The sequence below is a fragment of the Cherax quadricarinatus genome, chromosome 10 (genome assembly GCF_038502225.1).
Source record: "Cherax quadricarinatus isolate ZL_2023a chromosome 10, ASM3850222v1, whole genome shotgun sequence".
Classification (NCBI taxonomy): domain Eukaryota; kingdom Metazoa; phylum Arthropoda; class Malacostraca; order Decapoda; family Parastacidae; genus Cherax; species Cherax quadricarinatus.
In genome coordinates this window covers 20,090,248-20,108,251 of record NC_091301.1, presented here as the reverse complement: position 1 = coordinate 20,108,251, position 18,004 = coordinate 20,090,248, and the positions used below count along the sequence as shown (strand labels likewise).

Genomic DNA, 18,004 nt, shown 5'->3' with positions numbered 1-18,004 from the left:
ACTAAAGTCACTAAACGCTTGAATCTATAAATAGGATTTATTACCAAATAAGTAACTTCAAGATCCTGCACCGTTATTAGCACTTTGCACTCGAATCAGCCATTCTTTACAATCCTAAACATGAACGTTAATTTTAACCTTCCGTAGACAAAAACCCTGAATGGGCAGCCAGCAGTCATCTTGAAAAGCATCCTCAGCCTCGGCGACCGTCAAGTAATCACAGGCCATTATCGTCTTCGCTCGGTGCAGATCATGGGTGAGTAGCAGCACTCAAGTGTGCTTTGCATTAGTGGTGCTTATTAGCTTGCTAGGATAGAAAGTTTTAAATAAGATGCAGCTTTCATCTAGAACCATTTACGGCCTTCCATAGCATTAAATGGATTGTAGGGTTTAGTTAAGATTTAAGGCATGCTACTAGGAATTAAGGACAAACCTTGTAGCACAATGCAGCGTTTTAATACAATAGGCAAATTAAAATTTACCTATAATATATTAATCAATTTATGTAACTTAAATTGGCGATTACACTAATTTACTTTATCTACTTGTTAAAATTAATGAGAAATGCCAGTGTAAGGCTTTCATGCATTATAGCTTCCCCTTGTAGAAGGGGTTGAGGGGGACGATACTGGCATGTGGTCATTCTGTAATTGTCGCCCACCGTGTGCATTACTGAAGTACACCCAAAGGAAATTCGTCTGGTGGCACGAACATTACCAGAGATCACTTTCGGATCCAGCAGTGACCAGTGTGCAACTGTCACTTTTGCTGGCTCACCTTGTTCCATTACTAGATAAATGCTGATAGCACCTCTGGTGCTGTCTAAATAGGCAAAAGCGGGAAAAATACTGGAACTCGAAAGCATGTTGGGTCTAGTTTTTGCTTTGCTGAGAATTATGGACTAGAGGAGCAGCAACAGTGACGTTAGTCAACTGCCAGTCTTTTAGGCATTTCTCCACCCACTCTGGTCCTAATGCACACGATTTCTGACGACCCGTGCGGGGACATGGTTCAACGGGCACATCATGTGCTGTTACTAGCCCTGGCTCTGATTCCACCACCCGTTTTTGGAAGTCTCTGTAGACTTAGTAAGCAGTGGCTGGATCTATAGGTTTGATGGTAACTAAGTAGACCAGGCGAGCTATAGCACAATTAAGAAATTCTATATTGCTAAAAATTAATTGGCTAACTTTTACTTAAACAGCCTGAATGTTCTTATTAAATGTTAAAAAGAAAATTTAAGCCATTCAGAAGAGGCATAATGAATTGTGCAGAAAAATAAACCCTAAACTATTTTAACAAAGTTTTATTGCATATAAACCAAAGGAATCTCTTTATAAAGTTAAAGGATACTAGGATCTCCGTAGTTCAATAAGTCTTCCTCTAGTAGACTTGCATAAATTAGAAAATTAAACACGGTTCAGGTTAATATTGATGTACTAGAGTACATGACCTGTAAAATATAAACATGTAGGCGACGGGGGGAGGGGGTCGTCTTCTAAAACTCTAACTTTGAACTCCACTATTTCCAGTACTTTCGCTAGTATTTAGTATTTTCAACAGTAACTTCTGTAACTGGAATTTGCGTACCACCCATGAGGTACCAGAAAGTCCGAGGGAAGTACATTAACAATCCAAAGCTTCCTCTAACCTGAATCAGCTCTGACAGTTTGAAAGCGAAATGAATAGAGCTTTCACAAATTCATATGAATTTTTTCCAAAATTAAATTAAAAGAACTGGTACCTACAAGGACCTAAAGCTTCTGTATTTTAAAGCTGCTGCAGCTATTGCAAGGAAGGCTTTTTATCTAACAGAATCACCCTTAGTTTGAAGCAGATCGGAACAAGCATTATCCCTTTCATATGACAAGTTCAAAGTTTATTGAATGATAAACTGGTAAAATTGTGTGCCATCTTGTAGATAATAATCATACAATAAATTTTTCATAGAAATCAAAATCTGTAGTTTATATCAAATTTTCGAGGGCACGTGCCAGTAATAAAATGAACCTTTCCTGGTTATAGTAAGCATACGGAGAAGCACTGCAGCAGGGCTACTGGCCTATGCTGAGCAGGTCAGTCGTACCTACTCTTGTATTAAGTCTGCTTTGAAAAATGAAGCTCATCTTCAAAGTTAACCTTGAAAGGAAAATTTTTAACTTGCCTCGACCCCTTCAGAGATGCCTAATTGCAAAGCTGAGTTGTATCTTCCGCAGATGGGGAAAAAAAATCTAACATTATACAACTTATTTTCAGGGTTTAGGTCAAATCCCGCACGTACCAGTTTTCCGTACAATGTACAAAGAAAACTTACACGTACCATTCTGAAACTCATGGCCATGGGATAAATTTTAATTGCAGTAAAATAGTAAAAAATAATGAAGAGATTTCCCAGTTTATAATACCCGTACATCAATATACTTATTGTACTACGTTAATTTGTAACTGGTAGTAAGTTTAAAAAAAACTCCAGTGAAACTCAATTTGGCGCGCATTTAGGCTCATTTTCTAAATACTTTAATTACCACAAACTTGCCTGTCGTCCTCCCACAGGTAATTTAGTGACTTCAGGGTTAATCAACGGGATGAGCATTACCCAATTCTGTCAGAAACAAACAAAATGTTTAGTAAATGCTCCCAAGACCTTCCTTGAAGACGTCTACGCCGACAACCACAACGTCATAGTTGGCAGGTATAAAATTCATTTACTGCTAGGCACTATCTCGGTGCATTAGTGACAGCCTGAGGTTTAAGTAAATTTAAAATTGTGCATAGTTAGATTTTACATATATTAAAGATGCCTATTTTATGTTAAAAGTAGCTTTCCTTTGGTATTAAAAGCCAAGTGTAAGGTAACGTTGGATTTATTTAAAATCCTTGTTAAACCACGCAGCACGATACAAGGGGTGAATGTGGCAGACCTGAGTACGACAGTAAATAAGCTCTCCTGCGGCCACGTCTCTGGTCTCACCATCTTCAGTACAGTACTCGTCATTGAGAAACCTGCTGTGTAAGTATCAATGTGGTAATGAGTGTTTGTGTACGTATGAACGTCAGTCATTTTAGCTATTAACTGCTCTAATATGTCAAGTGTTTAATTTTCCATTTGATGTTACATTCCACAGTAGGTTCTCTCGATTATAATGGAAGTTACTAATGTTTACCGAACAACTGCTGGTATACATAAGTGTCTTTTGGTGAATAGGTCTTAAGGGTAAATGTTGTACTGCTATTAAAAATTTAAATTCCAAATGTACTAGGGGTGTTCAAATATGGTTGTCAAAGCTAAATGTATCTTCTTGAAGAATGAGTTTGCTTATTATTGCATAATGAATTTAGAGTTTCAAACTCTAATGTAAATTTGTTTACCTTATCAGAGTCCATGGTTTGATAGACGGTATCCGGGTGACGCCAGCCAAACTACTCACCAGTAGTGATACTCAGACCTTGACGGGTCACCTTACCGTACACACCCACGACGACGCGGGTTTGTACCTATACCGTAAATAGTTTTGATAAATGTTGAATTGTTAGTACCTAGCTTATAAAATTCTTTTTTAGTTTCAGCCGTGTCGGCTCTGAAGGTAACTGCTCTAGATGGCTTGTTCAACAAGTTGAACCTGACACACCTGTGGACGCGCACTGTAAGTTACCTCGAGGAAGTTGTCTAGTAGTAATTCTATAGGTACGTGTACAACTTGTACGGACCTATCTGACAGTCCCCTTGTTATGCATTTTTTAGTTACAGCTGTTAGTGTGATAATTTTTTTGAGACTGTTAGCTTTGTTAAACGCGTGTATCTGTGGCGTTGTGATTAACTAGGTCAAAGAATTCTATTTTCTTCACACTACGATTACGCCAAAACCCAATTTAAGTGTATCTAGAGAATCCTTCCTGTGTATGAAAGCTGATTCTGTATGAAGATACTGAGTTACCAGTTTGTGAAACTAATTTTCTTAAATTATAATCAGTAATTTATGACCCAACGGTGTTTAACCCTAGACTATTTTTGGATAGTTTCATCTAGGACGTGAAAATGTGGTGGAATCGGTGGTAACCTTTGTGAACAGCATAGTGATGAAGAATGTGACCTACGGTGACGCCTGGTATCACCATACTAAGGTTCACTTGCCAAAGATGCTGGCCGTACGAAGAATAAGTAAAGCTTTCGTCTCCCTTTACTACTACAGTGTCAACAGTCGGTGGACCATTCGAAGTGAGTGATAAAATTCATTGTCCTGATGTAAAGATGAGCGTAGTTGCAGTTTATAGCTGGTATGTAAATCTCCTGTGACACTTGCGTAAACCTGTTAAAATTGATAGTCTGAAATTTGATAAAATGAAGACATTTGCATCATTTTAAATATTATTGCAGAGGATTCGCCTGAGCAGTAAGTAGGCTTCTACATCAGTATAGGCAAGATATAACGGTAGACAAGAGATGAAATTGATGGTCAAGGCGAAGGGACTGGTCACGTGGGTTACCTTCTGTCCTCTGCGGTATTATATTGAACATAAAGGAGGAACACTGTAGTAGGCTTGTTGGCCCATACTGAGCAGGTCCTTCACAAATCCAACCCACTAACAGAATTTGACCAACCTACTTTAGTTATACCCTAACAATAAGCTTTGATAAATCCACTAACTCGTGTGTCAGTCCCACTTGTCCAACCCATCACTCGTGTATTTATCCAACCTAAATTTGAAGCTACCCAAGGTCCCAGCTTCAATAACCCTACTATGTAGACTGTTCCAGTCGACTGCCCCATTTCCAAACCAATACTTTCCTACATCCTTTCTAAATCTAAACTTGCCTAATATGAATCCATTATTGCGGGTTCTCTTGGAGAGATCCTCAAAACCTTATATCACCTTTGTTAATACCCATCTTCCACTTGTACACTTAAGATCATGTCTTCCCTCTGATTGAACAAACCTGGTGCACAGGTTGTTTTGACGGTAACTACTGTAGTGTTGCACGTCTTAGTCTTTAAATTGTCACCTGTACCTGAAAAGGTAAATCTTTCAGCCTTAGATTCCTAGATAATTAGTTCATGCATTAAATCCTTCGGTGTAAATGAAAGATGCAAATATTAACTGGCTAATTTTATTGTTGCTCTGCAGAATTTATTATATAATGGTGCCATTTGTACCTATTTTCAGAGTTCATTGATAGTACAGGAATTTAAGACTTATTGGCCTAACAACTTAGTAAGGCGTTGATGCTAGTGAAGGACTTAAGATAAAAATTAACTACTTTCCCCTTCTGTTCGTACCCAATTGCCTCATTCCCCAGGCTATATATATATATATATATATATATATATATATATATATATATATATATATATATATATATATATATATATATATATATATATATATATATATATATATATATATATATATATATATATATATATATATATATATATATATATATATATATATATATATATATATATATATATATATATATATATATATATATATATATATATATATATATATATATATATATATATATATATATATATATATATATATATATATATATATATATATAAAATCCTCATGACGGTATGGAATTGACAATTGCTATTAGCTGCAAATTTTTGTATGAATACCCAAGCAACCTTTGAAACTGTTGCTGCATTAAAAAAAGTAGGATTTGCAGTGCCAAGTCTATATTATCTAACAATGAACCTACATTTACATTCAACAAAGCAGGTCAGGCTTCCCTTATTAAACGCTACCCCCCTCCCCCCCCCCCAAAAAAAAGGCTGATTGCCATTTTAAAACTCAAATTAAGTCTTTAAATAGGACTGTTTGGTCATTTTGATCCATTGCAAAGTTTCTGGTTAGTACTTAAGAACACGGTATTGATCTTTCACTTTTAAATGTTAATTCTGCACAGCAAAGAATTTATCTGGTATCTTTTTTTTTTTCTAGATAAGGTGAAGGAGCAGTGGGGGTGGAGGAGAGTACAAATGTTCAGAGGTACAAAAAGGATAGTACCACTGAGGATGGACTTGAGCGGGATGCCATCCTGCTCTCCCTACCTGGCAGTTATTACCAGATTCAGTGATGCTCAAATTCTTGTCTACAGTCCGACAGATGGCCGCTACCATGAGAGAGGTAGGTCTTTATGCTTTAGACTGCAGCGTATACATCTTTATATATTAAACATTTCTACGCATTCCATAATTGTGGCGTAATGGCTCTTCCTGGACATGGGGTCCTCCCCCCTCCCCTTTCCCATCCCTTATTTAAAAAATTAATTTTTTTTTTCCTCTAGAGGATGTGCTAGATACTAGAAATCCTAATATTTTCCTCGGCTTATAAGACTTCTATGAAATAAGTTGCTAAACCCGTTTGTTGAACTTCGATAATTCTGTGGTAGGTCACTTGCCTGGCTCACAATAAGGACCATGACAACCAAACTGGCATTGATTAAACTCCATTGTCCACCAATGAATTTCTGCAACATCCCTGTTAAAGCTAACGTCACGCTGAATAAAGTAAGGCCATTCCCCCACCCTTTTACCACAAACTTTGAATAACGTTTAGCAAGGGATAAATATTTTCCAATAAAGATTACGTAGTTTGGGATTTAGGTATCGCTCATTAGCCTAATACATGGATATTGGACTACCTATGGTGGCCTCCAGGTAATGAGATTCGACTCTTCTATGAATACACTAACCCGTGATTGTAAAATAAAAATTGCAGTACTGCGGCTAATGAGTTTTGGCTTTATATCTTTAATGATGGCAAATTATATACCTAAGCTGGTGATAATAGCTAAACTTAGGAAAGTTCTTTCAAAAAGAGTCTGAGTTGTTCTAATGCTTTATTGATCTATTTTATTGATCTATTTTATTGATCTATTTTATTGATCTATTTTATTGATCTATTTTATTGATCTATTTTATTGATCTATTTTATTGATCTATTTTATTGATCTATTTTATTGATCTATTTTATTGATCTATTTTATTGATCTATTTTATTGATCTATTTTATTGATCTATTTTATTGATCTATTTTATTGATCTATTTTATTGATCTATTTTATTGATCTATTTTATTGATCTATTTTATTGATCTATTTTATTGATCTATTTTATTGATCTATTTTATTGATCTATTTTATTGATCTATTTTATTGATCTATTTTATTGATCTATTTTATTGATCTATTTTATTGATCTATTTTATTGATCTATTTTATTGATCTATTTTATTGATCTATTTTATTGATCTATTTTATTGATCTATTTTATTGATCTATTTTATTGATCTATTTTATTGATCTATTTTATTGATCTATTTTATTGATCTATTTTATTGATCTATTTTATTGATCTATTTTATTGATCTATTTTATTGATCTATTTTATTGATCTATTTTATTGATCTATTTTATTGATCTATTTTATTGATCTATTTTATTGATCTATTTTATTGATCTATTTTATTGATCTATTTTATTGATCTATTTTATTGATCTATTTTATTGATCTATTTTATTGATCTATTTTATTGATCTATTTTATTGATCTATTTTATTGATCTATTTTATTGATCTATTTTATTGATCTATTTTATTGATCTATTTTATTGATCTATTTTATTGATCTATTTTATTGATCTATTTTATTGATCGTCTATACCAGCACCAGTAGTTCTGGTTCCCTGATGACCGGTTCATACAACCAGCACCATTAGTTTGCCATTCAGCACCTCGGTCAAGCGCATTACATTAGATCTACACTAGACAAGAATTTCACTCGATCGTACGAAACTGGCTTTTGGAGGCTGTGTGCTATCCCTGGATGCTGAGAATGTATTTAGACTGAAGGCACCTACACACGCAAAGAATCTTTCCTTATTACCGTACATCACTGCTAATTTAAGGTTTAATAGCGTTATGAGCTAAAGGAAAACTATGGTGAGAAAAATTGTGGCAACTATTTGTGGGTCTCTTCGAGGATAACTGATTATAAATAGGGCTTGTGAAAATTGAGGGAGGATTAAATCTAAATTTATCACTTTGATATTAGTTGGTCACGACGGCTGATGAGTAAATGACATTGTTAGGAACTGTTTAACACTTCTATATCTTCGTAAATCTAAAAAAAAAAAAACTAGAGCAGCACTAGTCAAGTGAATGACTTAAGCGCCAGCTCTTATATTTTTTTCCTTCATCCCTAGGTATGGTGTTGACTGGGAGATGCATCAAGACAGTGCTGGGGTACAATCTTCGTGGCCACGATTATGTCGTTACATCACACTCTTGTCTCCAAGACAGCCACTACAACTATAGCAATCCTCAGGTAAAGCATTCTGTTGCACCCACTGATCCCTTTCTGAAGTACGAAATGAATTTTCCCTTTAAATTATATGTGCTGTGACAGTTAATTTGTTCTTTCAGGCAAGACGCAGGAACGAGTGGGTGCAGATATGGAGGGTTTCACCTGATATTAACCCGGTCTACCAAATGGCTGTAGGTGCTACTGATGTACAGGTGAGAATCAATTTGTAATTCACTAAATTAAGAATATTAATGCTGATTTTTGTATATAGTTTTAATTTTATTTTTGTTTGTGGCTGTGGTTCTAACTACTGAAATGTCAAGTGGTTTTTAATTACCTTTAAGGTTACGGGTTTATGGGGAAGAGATAAACCCGTAGGAGTCGGTGCCTGAGAAAAAAGATACAGGTTTGATAAGAGGGGAAGGGGTGAATGATTATACACCGAATTCCTCTACGCTCGTGAAAGTTGAGTAAGATCATACTTAAACGTTAATGATAGGAAAATTAGAAATTGCCATCTTTAGAAAATAGATTAAAAGTATTTAGTTTATTCGGTTAAAAACTCGAAGTTGAAGTATTTAGTTGTAGCGATGTGCAAGAGTAATGAATCCTAAGCCTCTATATTGCGTTAATGGGTGAACTCCTTTATTTTTATGGTCCCAGTCATCAGATGAAAGATTGTTGCTTTCGATGTGCGCAGATCAAAAGCAAAATTCAAATGTATTGATTAGAAATAAAACTGAAAATGGTAAGATTTTTTTAGAATGACACCCGGATACCCTCTTGATTTCATGCCTTGCAGTTCCTTCTTCAATGCTGATCCATTCCTTAGACGAAACCATTGTATTGAAATAATCTTCCCCATGCACGCATTTTCTCTACGTTTATTGCTGAATAACCATACAGGTTACCCACTTTTTCTAGGTGTTGTATAAAAGTACTGTATACCTGTAATTACTGGGTTTATATAACTGTTCCAACATTATAGTTTATTTGCATTCTATAGACTGTCCTTTATTAACCAGGTAGTAATTTTGCGTGGTGTGTTGTGCCTGATAATGGTGGAATCTCGCGGTCATGACGTTGTGGTAATGTGTGAGAGGGGTGATAACACCTTTGTACAACACCAGCGACTTCCCTCTCAAAACCCACAGAAGGTAAGGAACTGATTTCTGGTCTGTACTGGGAATTAACTTGGTGTACGTGCAGGAAAGATGTGCTAGACTCCGTATGCTCGGCAAACCAACGTTGTAGAGATAGTATATTTAGTTATGGTTTAAGTAGATAATTTCATGGGTTTTATATATGAAATGTGTGCCTTGATCTTGTGGGTCTTCATAAATGGAGTTATCTGGGCTATAGCGTTAAGCATACAGGAAGGCCTTTATTTTGATATAACTGCACATTATTAATAAACAATGTTACTTTTGATAGCTTCCTAGTTTATAAAAAAAATTCTGTAATTTGTTTGGCATTAGATGCCACAGCCGAATTTTCTTCTGATATTGGATTGTGTGTACCAGATGCCCAATGGGCTCTGCTTTGGTCCAGTATGCTTCTGTTCATTTTGTGGTATGAAGATCGCGGAGGGGTTAGTTTCCTTCCTCGGCAAATTGTTTTGTTGGTGCCCGGGCTGTCCTGGGAAATGAATGAACGCGCAAAGGCTGTTGTAAAGAGCCCACCGATGACTTCATGGGCCTTAGCCACGGAAGTCTTTAGGCAGTGGCGACACTGGTGGGTCCTACAGACGAAAAGGGTGTAAAAGGGTCAGAATCTCTAGTCTGCCTCCTTCAACAAGCTTCCCTTTAAGACCCGATCTCTTGACGATCGGGTGTAGAAAACACTGCCGCTACTTGTTACAAGGTGTTTTAGCTTCCTTCTGAAGCCTATGTATAGCAGATTGTAGAATAAACCTTAATAGCACGCTTTTTCGCTTTCCAGTTTGTGAAATTCCAGGGTTGCCTTTAGGGCCCTCGGGACTTTCATGAGAAGTCTGGCATTAATAGTTTGTATTTTAAACTGATGGTTTAACTTTGCTAATGTGTTTATTAATGTCAGTAGTTTTTCCTGTTTAAAGACGTAACATTATTTTTATTGGCAAGTATTGATCTCCACGGTCAAAGCGCTCACGAAATTTTCAAATTGCCTACAACCCATCCAAATTAACCAAATAAATTACTACACAAACCACCTATCACTAAAGTCAGCCTCAGTTCATGGGTTTCCTCTCCTGAACAGTTTGACATTCGCACTACTCATCTTCATTCTTTTATTGAAACTATCTGGTGCAGGCATCAGTGATGCATCACAAAGACCCCAGCGGGAGGCTGAACACCTTCCTCGTGGTGGCTGTGCGCGGCACTTCTCCCCACCATGGTAGTGCTTACACTGTCTGGCGCTACGATACAGAGGATAACGCTTTCTTCCTATTGCAGGTGATATTTTTAATCTTTATGCAGAACTTGTTTTAACGTTTAGAAAATAAACGGTAAAATTTACCTTCCAAGGATTTTTCTGTTCAGCTAATTGACAAATTTAAGAATTAAAAATTTTCAATGTGGAGATAAAATTCATTAGTTATTGCTCCTTTAGTGTAGTTGTGCTTTAAATTTTAACTGCTTGTTTAATAGAATTGTACCTCTACGTGGATAAGGGCGTTTATATTTGCAAATCTAAATTTCCAGAGGATGTCACTGGATAACGTGGAGTGGGTCGCACTCTCTTCACACAGAAGTGACCTTTTCCTGGCGGTGGTCTCTAAGGGTTTCAGAGGTGACCAGCATGGCGAGGTGTTCATCTACAGGTTAGTGATCCCATAGTCCGAAACGATGAGAATGCTTTGGTGTTTAAATTTTCAGAAAGTGGTTGCTACGTCAGGAGAGAAGAATAGTGTTCAGTGGAAGTAGACTGAGTGAAGGCTGCTGAAGGTTTCGAGGGGAAAACTAGCGAAAGACGTTGGAGTAATAGAATTTTATATAAAACTTTTATCTGTATTAAGAGTTTAATATATAAATTTGTGCATTACAAACTAAACCAGAAGCATCGCAAATTTTTTATTTAATGTTCACTAAACGGGTTAAGTCCAGTTTATAGTATGCAAATTGTCCAAAAATTCCATTGTCCTTGTGAAACTAATGCTGTGTTCTAAATCAAATTTTTAGAATGGACTGGTCGAGTGAAGAGGGCAGCACGTCCCTTAGTCACTACGGCTCCACCTCTGAGAAATTGAATTCTCAGACTATCATACCCAACTTCGTGTTGAAGCAGCAGCTTGCACTCAAGTGGCCACTGGAAGCTCACTTCGCCACACTACCTTCAGGACAACTTTACCTGTACGTTATCAACCAGGAGGGCTTTGTCACCTGGTTTAGTCAGAAAGGAATTCACAGGTGAGTTTTGCCGTCTGGTTAAGGAAACTAGTGTATAAAGTAAACGGATGGTAGTTTACCTTTGTGCTAACTAGCGACTAAACTCAACTTCGTGTAAACTGAAGTTTACGTATGAAAACTTTGCTATATAAGCAATGGGAAATGAGACTTCATCAATAGTGAAAAAAGGCAGATAAGGAATAGACTAAAGACAATTTTTATTTAATATATATAAATTATTATATAGGGAAAGATAAAACTAATACGCTCGTGACGTTTGATTAATACTGTTAAAGGGGAAAGCGAGACAGAACTAAAACTAGTGGAGACAGGACATTGTATGCACGAGTCACTGACGGAACATGTCTAACTACTATATAAAGGTATGGAAGTGACTAGATGAGAAATAATTGGGTTTAGAAAGTGCAGTGCACCACTTAAGTGAGCTTTATTGGAAATAGATTACCTTAATGCATATAAGGTAGTGAAAGTTTGTAAACTTGCATTTACTGGCGTAGGGAAGTATTCCAGCAATCGCAGATAATGACTGTGATGTCTAGTTGCAGATGTGAAAGTAGTTTCAGGGTAGTAAAGAATAATGTAAGAGTTTCCATTATCGAGGAAAGTGCATTTCTAAAAGGATCTTGGAAATACTTTCGAAGTTTCAATGTTTGAACGTAATTTAGATGAACAGTGGATGCAGATGTCAGTGACGAGAATAATTTAATATATTTAGAACCTAAATAGTATCTAGATACTCGATAGTATTTTGTTTCCAATAATTAAAAATTGTCAATATAGCCCAAAAATAGAAATGGCTGGTAATCAGTGATAGCTTGCTAACGTTAAAAATAAACTCAAGGGTTAGTGTGATGTAGGGAGTTTGATTTGGAGCATTAATACCACTGTAGGGGTTCATCAGTGGCAGTGAGTGTGAAATAGTTGGTGCTGGTAAGGAGGAAATGCTTACCACCAGTGAGTGGCAGCCGCTTTAAGTGGCAAGTGGTTCAGTTCAGGAAGGAAGGTAAGGAGGGTTAATGATGTGACGGTAGGAAATCTATTGTTCTCAAAGACGAGTGTACTTCAGTGGTTAGTGAGGTTAAAGGTACCTGACTCCCTGCTAATTAAGGCAAGAATATTCTGATTGTGGGAGACACTCGGGTAAGATGTATGGACCGTGCTTTTTGTAACAAGTCAGTGTGCCTCCCAGGAGCTGGTGTTGGTGACAGTCAGCAGATTGGATATTACGACAGGTAATGGGAACAAGCCCATTAGTTAAGTGCTGGTGGAAATGACATTGGGAAGGGAAGGAGACAGTAGTCAGGTCTGAGGGATCCCTATCATGTGTAGCATCTTGCCTAGAAGGGAAGTGGGCAATGAATGGACGTCTAGGGCAATTGGTATAAATTGCCGGCTAGACAGGTACTGCAAGGAACTTGCAATCCCATTCATTGATAACTGGGACATTCTATGACGAACGTGTTTGCAAGGGATGGGGTTCCTCTCTGGGGTTGGAGTAGTTGCATTAGCCAGTTCGATTGAGGGGGTCATGGATAACTTGTCTATGGCTTGTAACTGATAGATTTTAAAGGTATGGGTGTTTTGTGGGGAAACAATCGGGTTGCAGTATTATCGTTGGAAACAGCAGATATTACCAGAATACATCAGGGATGTTTAAAAGACAATAAAGTTCCTAAAAGACAAAGCAACTGATCAACAGAGATAGAGGGCAACGAGTGACTTTAAGGTTTACTGTACAAATAGGAGTCGTCTAAGAAATAAGACAAGCTAAGATTACTCGCAAGTGCAGGTAATAGATATTAGTGCTATAACTGAGACCTGGTTCAACTTGAAGGATAGAGAAATGCCTTCTGAATGCAGCATAAAGGGTTATAAACTATTCCACACTGATAGGGTCAACAGGAAGGGTGCTGGAGTGGCAATGTATGTCAGATAATTTTAGACATAGAATAAAAACATCGGACACAATCTTTGGCTACAGTTTCTCGAGTGGTATGAAAAATTAATTATGGGTGATATATAGGCCCCCAAACTTGATAGGAAGCTGTTATGGGACGAAATTCATAAGGCATGAAGATACGAAAATGTTGTGTTAATGAGGGATTTTAACTTGAGACAAACCGATTGGAACAATGAGAAGAAATCTTGTCTAGTGATTTTCTTGATCCAGTGCAGGATTGCTTTTTAAGTTCGCGACAGAACCAACTAGAAGAAACTATCTGCTTGACTTGTATCTTGCCAACATAGATTCACTAATTAATAATCTCGAGGTTATAGATGAGCTTGGGGCAAGTGATCACAAATCACTTAATTTCAATATATTATGAAATCACCCAGTAAACTACAAGAAAGTCTGATTTCCTGGGACTGAAAAATTACCTGGGTGGGCTAAATTGAACGCTCTATGGGTCAGGTAGCTGGTGTTGGTTGCCAATATGGCATTTTTCAGAGAGTAGTTCTAGCTGCTCAGTCAACTTTTGTTCCGAGTAGGGAAATTAGATGTAACAAAAATGATCCCAAATGGATGAACGATAGATTAAAACCTCTTAAGTTAAGAGAGGCATGTATAGGTGTATCAAGAGGGGATGGGCAGTTAAGAAAAATATTCAATTAAAGAAAAAAAAGAAAAGCAAAATGGGATTGAGGCTAAGGTCACAAGGGATTCGCAGATTAACCCGATAGGGTTCTTTCAGGTATACAAAAGTAAGATTTAAAGATAGGCCCACTTAAGAGTAACTCGCTCAAATCACTGACAGTGATACGGATGTGTGAAATTCTAAATTCTTTCTTCCTCTTTACTCGGGAAGATGCTAGCGAAATTCCAGAAATAATAAATTGTGTAGAACAGGACAATAATAAACTATGCACGATTGCAGTAACTAGTGATATGGTCCTCAGACAAATAGAGAAATTAAAACCTAACAAATACCCAGGCCCTGATTGTTTGCAAGAGTTTTAGAAAATGCAAAGAGGAACTTTGCAAACCTTTGGCTAATCTTTTCAACATATCGCTACAAACTGGCAGTGCCTGATAAGTAGAAAATGGCATATTTACAAGGCAGGTGACAGGTCCTTAGCTTCGAACTATAGACCAATAAGCCTTGCCTCCATAGTGGGGAAATTTATGGAATCAATAATTGCAGAGGCAATTCGTAGCCATCTTGACAGGCATAAATTGATAAATGAATAGCAACACGGTTTTACTAAGGGGCGTTCCTGTCTAAGGAATTTACTTTTTTCGCTAAGGTGTTTGAGGTGTCATGGTAATGAATATGATGTATATGGACTTCAGTAAGGCTTTCGATAGTTCCACATCAGACATGAGGAAACTTAAGGCACACAGAATAGAAATTTTTTCATTGGTAGAGGCGTTGTTTACAAATAGGCAGCAGTTTGCATAAATGGGGGTACGTCACAAGCCCTTCGTTCACAATTTATATAAACGATATTGATGGGAATAAATAGCGACGAGCAAATTTGCTGACGACGCCAAAATAGGCCGTCCAATTCATTCTATTAAGGATATTAGTGCACTCCAGGATTTGAATATTGATGCAGTGGTCTGAGAAGTGGCAAATGCAGTTTAAGACAAATGCTAAGTACTAAATGTTGGACAGGACGTGAACCATACCACTTATAAACTGAATAGTGTAGATCTTAATACTACTGATTGCGGAAATGTTTTAGTTCTGGTTAGCAGTAATCCGAAACAAATACAACAGTGCATAAGTGTTCGCAATAAAGCTAACAGAATCCTTGGCTTCATATAAAGATGTATAACTAAGTCCTCAGGTTGTTCAACTATATATCCTTGGTTCGGCCTCGTTTACAATATGCTGCACAGTTCTGGTCACCATATTACAGAATGGATATAAATGCAATGGAAAACGTACAGAGGAGGATAACGGTTGATCCCATGTATCAGGAATCTTCCCTATGAGGATAGACTGAGGGCCCTGAATTTGCACTCTAGGAAGGCGTAGAATTAGGGAGAGGTGATTGAGGTGTATAAATGGAGAACAGGAATAAAGGGAATGTAAATAGCGTGCTGAAAATATCCAGCCAAGACAGGACTCGTAGCAATGGCTTAGTTTGAAAATTTCAGATTCAGGAAGGATATAGGAAAGCACTGGTTTGGTAATAGTTGTGTATGAGTGGAACAAACTCCAGAGTATCGTCATAGACGCTAAGACGTTGTGTAGTTTTAAAAGTAGGTTCGATAAATAAACGAGTGGGTGCAAGTTGGACATGACTAGCTTGGGCTACCAGGTGTGGTGCCGTGCTCCTTAAGTGGAAGTGACCTGACTAGGTGGTTATTCTAGACCAGTGGGGTGGCATGGACCTGCTTCGCATGGGTCAGTAGGCCTGTTGCAGCGTTTGTTCTTATCACCTTATCTAAATCATGAGGTTTGAGTTTGGCAGTGATGTACTCTGGTGACGACCTCGTGTCGCCAGCCAGTTGGTGACAAATAGTGACGTTGGCGTCACTATTTGTTCCATGAACATTGCCCAATGTTGATTCAATTGCAATTTTCATATTCCTAGCTGTAAAACAATCCATAAACTGCATAGTAAGTTGCCTTGTATATTAGAAATAGCAGGATACATATTACTCCGCTTCAGGTTCAGGAAGGAAGGGAAGCTACACGCCCCTGGTAAGCAGAGGTTGGAGGCGTGGGGGTGTGCAACCTCCGGGACACAGCTACATAGAATTTCCATAGCTGGAGACGTGTGCGCTGAAGAGGATGTCACCGCAGAACCCGCTGTGGTCCTGGAGGCAAACATCAGGTAGAAACTCCTCGAAGCCGGTAGTGAATTCTGAAGGCCTGATCTAAAGATTTCTCTAGAACCCTGAAGCTTTAAAAAGCAAACTCTTAGCCTTCTCAGTAAATCATAAGTTCTGGAAGAAACACAAAAATCACAATATAAAGTTGTCAGATGCCCTAGTTAATCGTACAATATTTTACCATTATTTAAAACTTTCAAAAGTTCCAGCTATTGAGTTTCATTTGCAGTTTTAAATTAGAAATTCAAATATATTCCAGCTAAGTCTTAAGCTTTTTATCGTTAAATGTTTACTATTTATTCTATATGCATATAAAAGATTAATATATTTATAAGTATCTTTGCCTTTTATTATTAAATCCTTAATACTACTAAAGTTAAACTTGTGATCAGAAGACACTCGTGGTTTCTACCACACTAGTGCCCCTCAGGGAGGTTCCTAAACCATATCTCGCCTTAGTAGAACCTGATTACTATCTGCATCCTCCCAGGTGCTATATGCCCCTTGAGTTTGGTGTTTTCCTCTTGCAATAGTGGTGCCCATTAATCTTGCTCTTTACATTTAATAAAACAAACTTGTAAATGTGTAGCACATGCCGCAGTTTAACCTTAACATGTAAAATTACCAAAATATAATATTTTGAAGTTTGATTCCCCCCTCCCAATTAGTCATAATGGGGTTAGTGTCAAGACTGGAACTCTTGCCAACTCCTTCATGGCGTCCCTTTATTCTGGCAAAGGGGCTCTAGATAAAAGGAATGGAACCACATCTTCCCTTCCTCGAACAAATCCATCAACGTTCCTCCAACCTACTTGAATGCTGCTCCTTGAAGGTAACAAGGGGTCGCTAAAGTTCAGTGGTGACCAACCCAACTGTTCAGATAAAAATAGCCCTATATGAGCGCTATACACAATGACGGATCATCTCTGAATGAAAACGTCGGTGTGGGGAGTGGGGCATCTGCTGCTGCCGCCGTGGGAATCTGATTATTTGGCGATGTGCTGAACAGCACTCCTGGGGGCCCTAATGGCGGCCTTGTCCTTGGACGATTAAAAGTATTCCTCGAGGTGACCTTTTGGTTCCGGGAGGCGACGGCGAAAGGGTACGACACCCAAGTTTCCTGGTCTGTTTATTCTGAAGGTACCATCCTGGTATGCGTCAAAAGGTCTTCGATTGTACTCGTGAATCCAGTATGGCTTTTCAGAGCTACCCTCCACCCTCCTGGTTTTTCACAGAAAATGATCATATCCGTGCATTCTCCCTGATCCCGACACTCCTTAAGAACCAGTACCGCTTTTGGGCAACCAAGTTTCCAGACTTGATCACAAGCGTACAGACTGATTTGCTGATACCTGGTTCACGTTGACCATGCTCCTGGCTTGCACGACGACGCGACGATTTTCGGATCGTTAGTTTCACGAAACGGAATGGCATGGAAGCCCCCCCCCCTTCAAAGGTTCCTTGATCAGAGGCTCTTGATCTAAGAAATTGAATATACTTGAATTCCCTAC

The 18,004-nt window shown here is 37.7% G+C and overlaps 1 protein-coding gene across 1 annotated transcript in view; it reads left to right on the top strand.

Moving 5' to 3' along the window:
• LOC128705882 (uncharacterized) overlaps positions 1 to 16,832 on the top strand; it is a 67,100-nt gene extending 50,268 nt beyond the window's left edge. Inside the window, exons 33-46 of the mRNA XM_070083689.1 lie at positions 148 to 256; positions 2,554 to 2,692; positions 2,894 to 3,010; positions 3,378 to 3,487; positions 3,562 to 3,644; positions 4,018 to 4,216; positions 5,953 to 6,138; positions 8,218 to 8,339; positions 8,438 to 8,530; positions 9,344 to 9,475; positions 10,610 to 10,753; positions 11,003 to 11,121; positions 11,480 to 11,707; positions 16,331 to 16,832. Coding sequence (XP_069939790.1) covers positions 148 to 256; positions 2,554 to 2,692; positions 2,894 to 3,010; positions 3,378 to 3,487; positions 3,562 to 3,644; positions 4,018 to 4,216; positions 5,953 to 6,138; positions 8,218 to 8,339; positions 8,438 to 8,530; positions 9,344 to 9,475; positions 10,610 to 10,753; positions 11,003 to 11,121; positions 11,480 to 11,707; positions 16,331 to 16,499 — 1,950 coding nt within the window. The 3' untranslated portion in view covers positions 16,500 to 16,832. The remainder of the gene's footprint in view (positions 1 to 147; positions 257 to 2,553; positions 2,693 to 2,893; positions 3,011 to 3,377; positions 3,488 to 3,561; positions 3,645 to 4,017; positions 4,217 to 5,952; positions 6,139 to 8,217; positions 8,340 to 8,437; positions 8,531 to 9,343; positions 9,476 to 10,609; positions 10,754 to 11,002; positions 11,122 to 11,479; positions 11,708 to 16,330) is intronic.
• Positions 16,833 to 18,004: the final 1,172 nt, after the last annotated feature.